General features: G+C 45.7%; 1 protein-coding gene across 4 annotated transcripts in view; it reads left to right on the top strand.

Moving 5' to 3' along the window:
* Positions 1-15,353, top strand: part of COL16A1 (collagen type XVI alpha 1 chain) — a 717,464-nt gene that overhangs the window by 395,922 nt on the left and 306,189 nt on the right. For all 4 annotated transcript variants that reach the window (XM_069223294.1, XM_069223295.1, XM_069223297.1 and 1 more), the window contains 3 exons: positions 11,255-11,317; positions 12,218-12,262; positions 13,732-13,827. In XM_069223294.1, the coding sequence (XP_069079395.1) occupies positions 11,255-11,317; positions 12,218-12,262; positions 13,732-13,827 (204 nt within the window). The remainder of the gene's footprint in view (positions 1-11,254; positions 11,318-12,217; positions 12,263-13,731; positions 13,828-15,353) is intronic.

Below are 15,353 nucleotides of genomic sequence, written 5' to 3'. Positions count from 1 at the left end.
GATCTTGGTGCACAACCCACCCTCCATTGTGATAATCAAGTCCAAGATGTACCGATCTTGCATCACCATGAGGCGGATGGCTCCAAGTTCTTCCTTTTTTGCATTAAGGTTGAGCTCAGTATTGTTCATCATTTTAAGCATTTCCCAAGTGGTTTATTTGCAACTAGCGGGCCTTAGATTTTGTCTGCAAGGTAAAGAAGGTTATTAATCCTGCGGACAATACTTGAGTATCAGTGAACAATCTGAACTCCTCGGGAATGTCCTTATAATGACCCCAACCAAAATAGTCAGTAACTCTTTTCCTTCAAGCCTGATGCAACAAATTTGTTTTCGTACTCAGCGGGTGATGATACAGCTCAGACAGATCTTCTCCAAGGATGACCAGGGTTGGGGTGTGGATGGTGACGAGGGACAGAGGCTTGGCCATCCAGGGATGAGCTGTCTGTAAGCAAACCTGCTGCCCTGCCAATAGGTGTCCATCAGCATAGAGGTGCCCCATTGCATGTCCAGGATGTGCAGTATTGTGATACAATTCTCATTCATGGCCAGGGGGTGGTTACTTTGCCTCTGAAACATAAGAAATACATTGTGAGTTTCCATACAATTAGGGGTTGCCCCTTCCCTTCTACCAATGTGTACCTGTCTATCATAATGCCTTGCCCTCGCCTCCTTATCCAAAGAACAAACTTCACAATGTTGTGCCTTATCGTACATAGCGCACCGGGGAAAATCAACATTAACATACTCTCCACATAGTCCTCCATACGTCCCATTCCAGTAGATTCGGAGATGCCCAGGATATGGATTGTTCCACCTTGAGTGAGCCTCGAGAACCTCATTCTTACTGCGAATCACCTCAAGTACTCGCTCCATCTGACGGAGCTGTTCGTCAGAAGCATGCCGACCAACCTCTAAATCAGAAGTGCAGGACTTCACATGGTTAAGTCAGGTATCATGGTCTTCTACTCTGTCCTTCAGATGGTCCGTGCGGTGGTCTAACTTAGCATCAATGCCCGCAAGGCTCTGCGTGAGGTCTAGAAACATAGCCTTGAAGGACGAAGACTATGTCTCATCCTCCTAGAGTGGCTCCATGGCATCCTCATCTGCAACCGCTCTGCCCGCGTGTCCAGACTTCTTCCTGCTTTCGAATGTAAGCTTTGCTTGCTTGTGGTCAGACTTCCCTATACTGACAGTCCCCAGTCTAGGCCAGTCGTTCTTTAGGTACGATGATACACGCGGTCAGCACCCTCCCGCTCCCTGCAGAACAATTCTTCACAGTTTCCAACATACAGCGTGCCCCGACAGCACAGTCAAGCCTAGTCTCAGAGACAGGTAGCCCTCAGAGAGCTTTTATCCACCTGCCCGGCAGCTCAGGGTCACCCGCAGCCCTCCACCGGAGGGCAACGGCACTCCACAATGTGATCTCCAGGCGAGCTCCGCTAGGCCCCAACTTGTACAGAAGGGACCAGACACCAACATGCTGCACAGGCTCCTGCTCTTCACTCCCGCCCCTCAGCCCAGGAGCAGCACCAGGGTCTCCATGCTGTACCTCCCACCTCAGAGCAACAGCCAAATAGTTCCTCCCAACTGGGGCTCTCCTACCTCCAGCCTAGAGCATGTCTATTCAGGGCAGCATCTCAACCCCAGTGCTCCTCTCTATTGGGGCCGCAGCCACTACCAGGCCTCGGGAGAAGTCCAATGTGACCCTTAAACATGCCACACAAAATGCGCCCTGACAGGCCTCCTGGGCACTCAGCGCACTCCTGCAGACCTCCTTAGCAGAAAGCCGCTGCCGCTATCACACTCCCGCAGCAGGGCTCTTAACTCGAGCGGGCACCGATCCAGGCAGCACATCTGCCCGAGGCGCCAGGAAGGGCAATCCTCTATGCGCCCGTGCCCAGTGCTAGGCCTCTCTATATCTGTGGCCCTCAACACGGCCACCCCTCCCATCAGGTGTTCTCATTGCTTCCTGCCAGCTGCGAAAGGGCACCTCTTCACCCGAGTGCCACGCCTCCCCAGCCATAGCCCCAGAACAGCATGGGGTGACGGCCAAGGCAGGGCCCTCTCTCTGACTAGGCAACGGAGGCTGCCACCAGCCGGCTGTGCTCTCTGACATCTTCCTTGCCCTCACGGCAAAAGTGTTGACTGGTGCTGCAGTGCTCTCAGCCCCTCTGCCTCATTGCATTTCCTGCGACCAATGGCTCCCAGGACAGAATAAATGGAGGATTTATTCTCCTGCCCCGGAGAGCCTCACTAAGTCACGGCTATCTTGTGGCCTGGCGAAGCCACGCCCCCATCAAACATGGCGTTAACAAGGTGCTTCCCATTGTCTGAACAGATGACATCTGGCACCACAACCTTGTTATTACCTCTCTGACCAGGAACATTGCCGCTGCCTTGGCATCGCAGTATACACAGGGATCGGCTTTGATCCATCTAGAGTAAGGTCAGACCACTACGATACAGTGCCAATACTTAGCACATCGATCAATCATATCAATGAAGTTGATGTGTAATGCCCTGAAAGGCACTGTGTCCCTAGGGATGGCTGAAAACACAACCTGGAGAATAGGTTTGGGGGAATACAGTTGGCAAACGGTGCATCCGCTCTAAATCATCGTTATTGTTTTGAAGAGGTTAGGAATGAACCAGTCACTTTGAAGTTCTGCCATCATATTGTCTTTGGCTGTGTGTGTAGGTAAGTGTAATTGTTGCAGAGCTATGTTGACCAGACCTCATGGCATAACAGGCTTCCCAGTTGGTGTGTGCCTGTAAATGAGGTTGTGTGCTGTCAGTGTGCACCCTCTGGCTACCCATTGCTCTTTTTTATTCCAGCAGCTCTGTTAGATACAAGCTCGCAGTTTCTGTGTAAGATTTATCAGGAGAGGGTTCTGACTCCGAAATTGCTGTACGGGTAGTACATGAGCTTCCTCAATGACACCATATGCTGCCTTTTTCACAGTTTAGTCGGCCAGGGCATTCCCCTGGGACACAGAAACCTTGCCCTCGGTATGGGCAGGGCATTTCACCACAGCCAAGCGTTTAGGCAGGGTCAGCACAAGGATTAGTAGCTTTAGAAGATCTTTGTGTGCAACAGGTGTAATGTCTGACTTCAGGAGCCCTCTCTATCTCCCCCTTCTTATGCTTCAGTGCACCATGATGGTGACATAGGCTGAGTCAGAATATATTGTTACCATCTCACCCATGCTTTGGGTGAGGGCTTCATTTAGTGCTATCATTTCTGCCACCTGTGCTGAGAGGTGGGGGAGGAGAGTTAGCTGCACGATGACCTGCAGCTTTTCAGAGGGTGTGTGGCTACAGGCCATGACTGCTGCTGCCCCCTAATGCCTTACCCCGTCTATTGATTGATTGTGGAAGAGCCGTTGATGAATAATGTCTGACTATCTGGGACGGGGCCTCCTCCACCGGACTGATCCTCTCAGGGGTGTACATTGCACAGTTATGGATCTCCTCCCCCTCCTGAACCCCATGGGCTAGGAAGGTGGTTGGGTTCACTAGGTGGCACTGTACTACGTTTAGCAATGGCCTGGAGAGAATCAACTCATAGCCCGAAACCTGTTGCCTAGTCAGCATGCTCTTGCTCTTTTGAATAACCGCAAACACTGAGTTTTCTGAATATATTTTTGTGGGACCCCCATTACGATGGAGGTGCTTTTGTCCACAGCAAAGGCTGTGGCCTCTAGTGCCTGCTCAAATGGGAAGTGTCCCTGCATGATGGAGTCTAAGGGCATGCTGTAATATGCAAGGGGCTAGTGCCCAAGGGGATATTTTTGCATCAGGACTGCTGACATGATTTGCCCATCACTGTGGCTAAACAAAAATAATTCCTTTCTGTAATCTGGTGTCCCTAACATGGGGGCACGCATGAGCTCCATCTTGAGCTCACTGAAGACATCGTGCATTTCAGGTGTCCAGGCTAATTCCTCATAGCCAGTTTTCTCTTTTTTTTTCATGGCGCTGAGTAAGGGGGCAGCAAGCGTGCTGTAATTGAAGACCCACGGCCAGACATAGTTACACAACCCTAAAAACTTCTGCACGCCCTTCTTTGCTTTTTGGTGGTGGTATAGCTTTGATGGTGTCCACGAGTTCTGGTGTGATCCGTCGACCAGCAGCTGATATCAGCTGACCCAGATAGTTAACCACCTGCTGTGCGTACTGCATCATCCCTTTCTTTATCTTGTACCATCTCTCAGCAAGTGCAGTCTGGAGGGCTATCCTGTCCTGACGACATAGGTCCTCGGAAGGACTGAGGATCAAGATGTCGTCAGCATACTGTATCATCATCATCATCACTTTATTTCGGTAAAATATACCATAAAAGTGCAATACAAGACAATCGAAAAAATAAAAGTAGAAATAAAAAAAAAATTGAATTTGAAATAGTGCCCTAACATCAACAAATTTAAAACAGCAAAATGCAACACCTAAAAATTAACAAAAATGTAAGAATATAAGAAAGACATGCAGTATAAGCTAAAATAACTATAATATGCTACTAACCATACATTATATTTCGCAACCGAAATCTGTTATGCCTGCTTCTAATTTCTGTTACTACATTTTTTTTTTTCAAATTCCAAGTCTAAAATGCCAGATAGATTCAAAAAATGTTGCCAAAGAGCACACCATTTGCACTGATGGGTCTGACTTGTGTACTCTCAGAGCCGGTAAGCAGTTCCTGAAACCCATTCGTTTACACAAGGGGATGATCCAAAGGGCCCTCTGTTTACAATATGCTGGACATTGGAAGAGGACATGGATCACAGATTCTTCATTCTCACAGCCCATCGGACATAACTTGGACCTATTATCTGTATTGGACCATTTATAGGTTAGGGTACGCAAAGGAAGAGACCCTATTCCGAATCTAATATACAAAGCGCATGCAAGTGGAGAGAGTAATATGTCCATATAATGCTCGAGCTCATAATGGCATTTAATTTGTAAAAAACTGCCACTCATGGAGGAGGGCGAAACTTCAGCCAATTGTGAAGTTTAGACATTAAGCCAAAATGCGTCCTTCAAAATCTGTGTAGCATTTTTAGGGATAGAAGAAGGGTCCTTCCAATAAGTCCCCAGACCGAGACGAAAAAAAGGACCGTTCTACATAAGCACACCACTTAATTTTTGTAATAGAGTTGGTGCCCACCAAATTGATCAACCCAAGTCTATATGGGATAAGAGGGTCTAGTGACCATAAACGGATCCAGAACAGCAATGGCCTTAGGGCAGCAATCTGGTTAATTGGGAAAAGATTTAAATCCCTTCGGATAGGCAAGGATGGGGTACTTGAAGGAACTCTTAATAGCATCTTTAGGAACTAGTTTTCCACCCTTGCCAGATCCTCCAGATTGCAGTGGCCCCACAACTCAGCTCCATATAGAACCCCCCCCTTGCTTGAGATTTGTATATTTCTAGGGCAGGAGTCATGGCAAATCTAGGTGATCTGGCTGCAAATCTCACAATGCCACCCGCCCTTTGTTTCAAGCACATTGTTTATTTCTGGAGGTGAGAGTGCCATTTGTGTGAGTCTTCTAGTTTTAGACCTAAATAATCAAAAGCACCCACGGTTTCCAATATGACACCCTCTAGGCGGATGGGTCTCCTCATCTTGTGCTTTTTATCCCCAAACACCATATATTTGTTTTTTGATGAATTAATTTCTAAACCATGATCTTTACAAAAGTCCATGAACCTCGAGAGCAAATTTGAGAGACCTATAGCTGTTTGAGATATTAACAAAGTGTCATCCGCAAATAGGAGACATGGAATCTTTTGCCCTCCGAATTTGGGGGCATCACTAGAACATTCAGAAAGGTAGGGATATATGCATTGATAAATAGAAGAAACAGTGTGGGAGCAAGTACACAGCCCTGTCGCACGCCATGAATTGTGGGAAACTCTGAGGTTAATTCACCTTCTGGGCCCCATCGAATTCACCTTCTGGGCCCCATACTGTATCAGCGTGCTGTATGATCGGAAGTTGGCAAGGTCATCCTCAATATGCCATTGAACATACTGGGGAATTTTCAGTAGCCTTGCGGTAGCGTTTGATATAGCACTTGTACCCCTTGGAAGGTGAACATAGTCAGAGTTTGACTGTGGGGGTGGAGCAAAATGCTGAAGATTGCATTTTTGATGTCGGCCATAGAGAAACAGTGGGCCCAATGGGTATGCTGGTCAATATGAAGGAAGGGTCTGGCACCAGGGGGGATTCCTGGACCACATCATCATTGAAGGGCACAGGTGTTGCACTAGGCGCCATGTTCCTCCCTTGCTCTTCTTGACGGGGAAGATCGGAGTATTACAGAGAGAGACCCCCACATGGAGGACCCCTTGGTCAATTAGTGTTTGTATTGTTGTCGCTATACCCTCATCTGCTTCTTTGGAGAGAATGTATTGATGCACCCGGGGTAGGAAGGCTCCTTCTCGCAGGGTTATCTTTAAAAGATCAGCAGTGTTGATGAGCCCTACGTCATAGGGACCCTCCGCCCACAGGTGGGCCGTACCATCGACAAGTCTTGCTCTTGCCCCGGTGCCAATACTGCCATGGGCGATGGGGCTTCACTCTGCAGCTCAGCCCTAATCTTAACCGAGTCAGTGAAGGCAATCTCTGAGGCTCCTGGGCATTCACTGATCATCGGTTACCTCCTGCATGCTGAGACCGGGTGTGAGGAAGATGAGGCATGCCCACATGATGCCCATTTGTTTAGAGGCTAGCAAGACCCGTTCTCAGGCCACACTTTGGCAGCCTCCATGTAAAGCAACACTTCCTCTCAAAGACTGTGAGGACTGCAAGGCTGTCAGGTCGACAGGTGCCGCTCTTATTATCTGTGCAGGGTGGGCGAGTTAGAGACATAAGTCTTGAGGCGGTAACCCCAGGGATTGAGGAGGTCATTGTCCCGTTGTCTGAGAAATGAATGGTCACATTTAGTTTGGCCATTAACTCTCTTCCTAGGAGATTAATTGGGGATGAGAGGTGATACAGCAGCCGTCATTTCACATGGCTACCTCCCACATCAAACTCAAGGGGCTTCATAAAGGGGACTCTCAAGACTGTGCCTGAAAACCCCTCTGCATCCATAGAGTCTCTAGATAAGGGCACAATCCCTTCTTTTAGACAGAATTTTGTTGTGCCTGTATCTATCAAGAAGTGATAGGACATGTTGTTTACTATCACTGTCACAGTGGGCTCCTCCTCAGATCGTCAAGTTACTGACAGTATGGGGCATGTGAGAATGGGCCAGTGTGCCTCGTTCAACGGACGCAAGGATGACCTGTGTTGGTTCGGTGGCTTGTTCAGTCCTGGGAGAGGAAGGGGGTTATGCCCCGGTCCCGGCCTTGGGAGTTCCTTGTATGACTTTCTATAATCCTGCTACTACATGCTATGCTTTCTTTTGACCTCTGCGGTGGTACCCCCATTGGTGCCGCCACCTTCTGTGTCATTGCAGCCATAGGCACTTTGATGAGTACCATCTGCTTCCAGCACAGGGATTTTGCAGTTATGACATGGTTCCATCCTAACCACTTCTTGTCCTTTTCCTCTTCCCTTCCTGTCTTAACTTGCCTTTTCTCCCATCTTACGAGGCACTGCTGCATGGAGGGGAAATCCCACTCTGGATTGCCCTTCCCATACCTGATGCAATCCGTGGCCATGGCCATGTCCTCTGGCTCGAACAACCTTCTCTTAGGCCAGGACCTATCAGAATTGTTCCCCTACTTAGTCCAGTCTGTCAGTAAGTTGCAGAACTGGTGTGCAGAGTATTCCACGTCTTTTATCGCTGCTATCTTTTGAGGGGTCAGTCTTCTGTTGTTACACACGCGGGTCAAATAGCACCCACTCTTGTAGGTGGATCCCAGAGAATCCCGGTTCCCTCCCTCGACATCACTCACCAAGAGTGCTGAGAGTCTCCTTGTCACTCTCGTATGATCCCTGAAGCCGGGGGGCATGCCTGTCTTCTGGGCCACTGCGGCTCAGTCCATCACCCACCATGAACGAAGTGTCAGGATTTGGGGTGCTCTAAAGCTGGACTGGGATAGTGTAGGAAGTGTCAGGCCTGCTGCCTTGTTAGTCCGCTAAGCCTAGATCCTGTTGTCTGCTGTCCGGTGGGGGCCCACTGGGCTCCCCCAGTGGGCAGATTAGTGTATCCCCAAGCGGGGATAGCAGGCATCAGGGAAAGCACCTCCATGCTTACATGTGGCGGGGTAGGTATGGATGCCTTGTTTGAGGAACGTGGGTCTAGGTTATTGGCCACGGCCTCCTCAGATACAGCCCATAGTTACAATAATGCTTCCTGTTTGACGTTCTCCTGCCCTGCATACTTTGTCTGCATGTAGGTTTTAGTGTACTCAATTATGTTGGTGTCAAAAGTTCCCTCTTTAGGCCAAAGGTACACATCAGCCTTGGTATGCATGAACATCTCATGGCAGAACTTGCTAAGCTTCTTAGTCTGAGTGGGGAACTTACTCTTCATATGCTCCAGAGGGGTCTTCATGGTGAGAGTTGGGTTGTTTCTTTTTAAGGGATTCAGTTACTCTTTCACTTTTATGTCTTTAGGGGATCTAGTTACATGCGACCTATCTTTTATTGTTTAGAAGAGTTTCTATTTCTAAATTGTTAGCTTTTCTATTTTTATATATTTTTTTAAAATGTTTGCTCCAGTGGCAGGGAATATGTACAGGTGCTACTATACCCACTCCGGTAGTGGGAAATGTTTACAAGGGGTTTACCAACTCTTATCTGGTGTGGGAAGATAGATATGGGGATTCAATGATCTCAATTCTATCAATGTTATTCACAGATGCATAAACAAAAATATTTAACAAGCAAACGCATGAAGATTCTTAATCCTAGAAAAAGTGCAATTGTTAATTTACAGCAATATTTTACATTTGGTGACAAAATAGTGACAAACAACAAATTTGTGTGAATTACCAATTCTCTTCATTACACATAAAACACTGAAAAAACACAATCTTCAACATTTAGGGCAAACACAGTCATGTTGGTCTACCAGCATCAGAATATCGAAACAACACTATTCCAACAGGCAGAGAGGTTAGTGGACTAGGCCCACAAAAAACAATCAGGGGAACGGCCCGTCTGCTATCCTTTAACCCTGCCCACTCCTAGCGCACATTATCCTATGACTATAGGAAGCTCTGCCCTGTGGTTGGGAACCAGGGGAGCTCAATAATCTAGTCGATACCAGTTCAGAGGAAGAGTTATAGCAAATTGCGTGGCAAAAGAAGGGACTTACTTCTATCATTATATACCCTTTCATGGCAAAAAGAAATTTCAGACACTAGCAGTACAAAGAAACTGATTGTGTTGAGATAACCTCTTTAGCCTAATAAGATTGAGATGTTGGCCCTATATCACACCCAGAGTATATGCGTATGGACTGCATGACACCCAGCATTCCAAGCGAACACACCTCTCACTTCTTTCAGACACTAGCAGTGTTAAGAAGCCAATGGTGCTGAGATAACCATCCTAGCCTAAGACTGAGATGTGAGCCCTATGTTACACCCAGAACCTCTGTGGACCAACTGCATGTCTCCCAGCGGTCCAAGTGACCACCCTGTTTAACACATTCAGGAGTTAAGTGTACAGCTGTGTATTGCTTAGCAGTTCCAGTGAATAGATACCTCTTAAAACATAGATGTTAGCTTTATGTCACACCGAGAGCCTATGCATACCACTGCATCACACCCAGAAGTCCAGCAACCAACAAATAGTCAGCGCCCAGCGGTCAGCAACCAATACAATATAAAAACAACTAAAACAATACCACAATATTCACCCCTCCTGAAGCTGAGTATCAAAAAAGGTGACTTCCTGTGGGTTATGTTTTCCTAGTTTGCTGCACGCCAAATGCTAGGACTAAGGATCAGATGTGTTCTCTTACCCTTTTGACGGCGGCTTAGGAAGCACCTCTGCCCCATGGATTTAGCAGAACTTTCAATCTATTGTGGAATCTCCTCACCTTCCTTTTTGCGTAAATGTGAATCCATCCAGACAGGGTCCTCTTCCTCCAGCTGCAGTCGGGTCCAACATGCTAATCTCTCCTGTTGCGCAAGCCCAATGTTGCTCGAAATTAGATTTTACCTTAAAAAAACAAAAGAGAAGAGGCATCCAGCAGAACAGGAAACAGTTTGTTTAATTAAACATTACAGTTTGAAACATATTCTATACTATTCTCGAGGATCATTAAACTATAAAATGAGAACAATTGTCATGGAGTCATGAATACAGAAAAAGAATGCAGGTGGACCTCGACCTGGTGTGGACACAATGTGGGCCAGTGAGTTCCTGTCCAGATTTCGGCCTGAGGAGTGCGTGGTCAGCTCATGTGCTGTGTGTGTTGCATCCTGATTGACTAGGTGTACCTAGCTATATGAGGCATCTAACTTTATGGTGTTTTGGAATGTTCGTGTCCCTCTGGCCATGTGTGCTTTATTGGGGCCTATCTCCTGAGACTATTGTAGTGTGGCTGGCTATCTGTGGGATCTTAATCTAAGCTGTCCTGTGTGCCTGTTTGGCTATTGGCTAAATGTTATCCCACCTGTGACCTGTCAGTTATTATCCATCAGGCCTGGGTCGCAGAGCGAGCCTGACCAAATACCTTCGTGCTGGGCTCGACGGAGAGTTCACAATGGAGGATCTAACAGTTGCGATGCGATTTTGCTTGAGTATGAAAATGCTTCATTCACATCAACAAATGTGACTCACTAATGCGTAGTTGTGAGCAAACAGAAACAAAAAAGTGTAACACTTTTTTATACTCACTGTGGGAATAAACTGTATTCTTTAGAAATGATAGGAATATGTCAGTCACAGTAACACACCATACTTGTTTGTTCTTTTAGATGTGTAAAAGAGCACAGTCCGGTCAATGTTGATAGGCAATGTACAGCCCTCCTGCTGTTCAATGGTCATGTTATTTGTTGAACCATTGCATAATACATTTGCAATATTGATCATGCGCATGGTTTGTTGGATTAATGTAACCTGCATTGTTTGAAAAGTCAAATACAACATTGTTGAAGAAAGACAGATTTGCGGATGAGGAATTAAGGCAACCTCTTTTACGTGTGATGTATTACATAGTGGTTGGTGAGAAACTTATATTAGAAGTTCATGTCACGATTTGTATTTGTAATTTTCTGTGTACATTGGCGGATGTTTGAAGATCGGCCTGCATTTACTCGTTATTTACTTTTTTCATAGGGGCAGAAAGGCGAAAAAGGAGAATGGGGCCTGAAAGGAGTAGCTGGTTACCCAGGACGTGATGTAAGGACTGCTATGGGCAGAGCATCAGGGCAGTGATTAAACATTAGAGGTTTGAGGTTGCTTCCTCGCCAGAGACCTGCAGCCTTTTGTCTGTTTTCGTTAAAAATCCAAGAGCCACAACTGCCAATAGAAGCTGGCACCGGGGTGACACACTGGCTCTGTTTCTCTTGGTTTCTCTGTGCTGTAAGCACTTGGAAGTCTCCTTTGGGCCAGATCTAAAGCTGTATTGCGTTATGGTCTCTTAGGCTAAATCTTTGGTCATCCTTGCTCGTTGTGTTATGAAATGCTATGGCCAATGATAACTTATGTCGGGGGCGCATTTTCGAGGCCTGTGTGGACGGCATTAACTCAACATCTTTTTACTGACTATGCTGCCATGCTCTTGCAGTATTGTTGGATTTATACAGCATGCAGACGACTTTCTCTTTCAAAACAGTATTTTGGGGGAGAGGGAACTATTAAACATTCGTCACTCTGGCTCGTTCCCACTCTTTCCTACAGTTCCTCTTTCGAAAATGTCTTCTCTCCTTCACTCCTTCCTTTAATTTACTCTCATCCCTTCGTTTTTTGTTCTTCCTCTGTCGTGAGTGTGTCTGTCTCTCTTCCTTGTTCTCTCTCCAGACTTCGAATAATGCTTGATCCAATCTTCCTTCTTCTTCACTCTGTCAGCTGGACCCAGAGATAGCTTGAGTAATCCTGGCTCTCTGACAGACATGAATGTCGTGTCTGATCTAACTAGGGGTCGTCCTTGAAATCTAGCTGCCTTTCGCTGCCCCTTGGGAAGCTGCCATCGTATTTCCGGATCTTGACCTAAAGCAAGCCCGTCAGTTTCAGTGAACTGACCCAGCAATGAACGAATTTCAGTGACACCTGTTTCCCTTGGTCTCTTTCTCTCATCAGGGAAGACCAGGCGAGATCTGCATCGTGGGGCCAAAAGGACAGAAGGCAAGTACCGTGTGGGTGGATGGAAGCCTGAGACAGGGTGATTCTCCAGCGTTAATTGAAGCAACTGTCAGGTTCTGCATTGCATATTTATGTTGTGGGTTTGGATTTTGCGTCTGCAGGCGATGGTACATGTTTGTGCGGTAGGAACCTATCATCACAGTGTGATAATGCAAATATTCAGGTGTTGTGTTTGAAAGGGGCTGAACAACTTGTACTTCCATCGCTCTGCACCCCTCTTTAGCATATTGTGCTCTCTAATTTTGTGAGACATCAACAATTAGAATCCGACCAGTAACCTATTGATCCAAGAAGTAATGAAGCGGTATTATCTGTAATATAAACACATGAAGGTGTCAAAAGAGAACGCTGAGCCATTCGAAATCAGCCGTTTTAACTTTCATTATAATTAAGAACAGAGGACAGCAAATCGATTCGAACCATAAAGATACCTATAATTTAAACAGATGAAAATGTCAAAAGAGAACACCTAGCTGTTGATAATGACTTATTGTACCTCCCATTCTAATTAAATGGTTATAACAAATGTATTTGGGACGCAAAAAACAATAAACAGAAGGAACTGAGGGGAAAGTAAAAAATATATAAAAAAAGATAAAAATTAAGCAATAATAGAATAAGGAAAAACGAAACAAATCAAGGGACATAGATAAAAAGTAAAGAAAGAGGAAGAGAAGTCGGAAGGAAAGTAAGGAAGATAAAGAATGGAAGTGGGCCATCACATAATTCAAGAAAAAGAGAAACAAAGAAAAAAGAGAACTAACGAAGAAAATAAACGTAAAGCCATTAAAGAAAAGAGAAATAAAGGAAAAAAAGAGGGAGGGAGAGAGAGAAAAAAGAAACAAAACAAACTAAAAATTAGAAAAGAATAGAAAGAAGAAGGGGGAGTAAGAGAAGCACAAGAAAGTTACATGTACTGCAACCGTGAACGCCTGTCGCTGACACCCTAAAGTTGCATGCATAAAAAGACTGCATTTTTACTTGGGAAAATGTTTTTACCTATATGATGGAGAAATGCACTGTTTCTTCCTGCTCACTGGACTGGTTGCGGTTACTGCTTCACTTGCCTCTGCACAATGCTTTTTGACGTGGTTTAGGTGCCGGAGCAGGCCAAAAGTACCAAACACCAAACAGGGAGGTCAGGGCCAGTACTGACATTTTAGCATGCATTGCTAGGTATCTAAACTCAGCACTTTGTAGAGCTATAAGTCACAGAACAGCAGCACTCATTCATCCTTAACTGCCACGCCTGAGTCATTACTGTGTTATGCAGAAATCAACTAGACAGATACAGGTTTTCTTGCCTTTAGTACTGGCTACTACTCAATACTGTGCATATCATCATACAAACATTAATATCACATTTAGTAGACTAAAAGACTATACCTGGAAGCGGATTGTGTCGCATGCTGTGGCACAGCAATTTGAATGCCACATTTTGTCCCTTTCAGGGAGACCCTGGTCACGTTGGACCTGAGGGACTTGCAGGAGAACCTGGCAAACCTGGAATACCTGGATTAAATGGTGTTGGATTTCCTGGAAAACCGGTGAGTTAATGTTTTCGAAGGTTAAGGGGAAGCTCAGGCTCCCTATCAACAGCCATGCTGTATTGGTCCTACAGATTCATCATGAATGTCTATTGGTGAGGCAGGTTTGTTCTGAAGCTTTGAAGTAATTTCTCATAAAACACTATTGTTAGCTTTTTTTGGGACTGCCTGCATGGTCCATTTTTTTAGATTAGTTAGCAAGTACCTTATATAATGTGTGTTTTTTGTGATGTCCATGCTTAGGTACTTTTGGACCTCAAGAATCATTTCCTTGTGGAAATTAAATCTGCAGGAGTCAATACAAGTCCCCCTTCCCGATGTAACTGTTCCTGCAGAGATGCCAAGCATGCTTTAATCACCTCAATCAAGTCACAGGATAGAAGGACGATACAAGTTAGGAGGGCTGCATGCAAAAAGGTTGTCATCAAGGCAAAGAAGGAATGCAACGAAGGGAAATGGGAGGGTTTGTTGGCTGCCGCAAATGAGGGTGGCCATCGTACTTTTTGGAATCTAGTGGCCACTGGGAGTAAGGAGAGAAGCACCCTCATTGAAAGCAACATTGCTGCAGATGCATGGATTACGCTTTTTTCCCGTCTGTACTCCCCGAAAGCAGGAGATAGTGCTCCACCAACAAATAAGTCAGGTCCCCATATGCCAGGCTTAAGAGAGACATTCGGGAGTGTTTTGTATCCTCCATTCCCAAGTCAGGAAGTGATCTTCACTATTAAGAAAATTGTTCCTAACAAAGTGCCTTGGATTATTAAGCTCCCCGATGACTTGTTTTTGGCTTAGTCTGATGTTTGGCGTCCATAGGTTGTGTTTTTATTCAATGCTATTATGAAAGGGATGCTCACTCCTCCATTCTGAGCGGGGCTGAAATCATACCAATTCACAAAAAGGGCCCCCTCTCCTGCCAACAAAGTACAGACCCATCAGTCTTGTTGACACCACGCAAAAACTGTTTAGCAGAGTCATTTTAGAAAGATTGCAGGAGTAGATGGGGCCAACTAAATCCTAACCCCTTTGCAAGCGGGCTTCCACAATTGCAGGTCCACCATTGACTGTTGACAAGTGTTCAGGCTCCAGTTAATATTCTGGAAAACTGTCACCCTAGAGGGTTGACATTTGTACATGGTGTTTGTAGGCCTGGGATCGTTTTTTGATCTGGTACCTAGACACAGTTTGTAGCAAGTGTTAGCTCACATGGGAGTTCTACTACACCTCTTTGCAATCATTGTGAAGCTCTATGAGCTGAATTTTGCCCAGGTCAGATGTGACTGGCTGGGAGAAGTGACCAAGCCATTTCAGTAAACAGAGATGTCAGACAGGGCTGTGTTCTTACCCCAACCCTTTTTATGTTTTATGTTAACGATCTGGTTGCCCACTTGAAAATTTGTGAGAGTGACACCCCAAGATCAGCCAACATGAAAGTGCCCTTCCTAATGTTTACAGATGATACACTCCTCTTATCTAAATCACCCACAGCGATCCATAATTTCTTGGATAAATTTAGTAGCTTATGCAGG

The sequence above is a fragment of the Pleurodeles waltl genome, chromosome 3_1 (genome assembly GCF_031143425.1).
Source record: "Pleurodeles waltl isolate 20211129_DDA chromosome 3_1, aPleWal1.hap1.20221129, whole genome shotgun sequence".
In the NCBI taxonomy this organism is placed as follows: domain Eukaryota; kingdom Metazoa; phylum Chordata; class Amphibia; order Caudata; family Salamandridae; genus Pleurodeles; species Pleurodeles waltl.
Note: the sequence above shows the minus strand (reverse complement) of the source record. Positions and strands in the feature narration are given on the sequence as shown.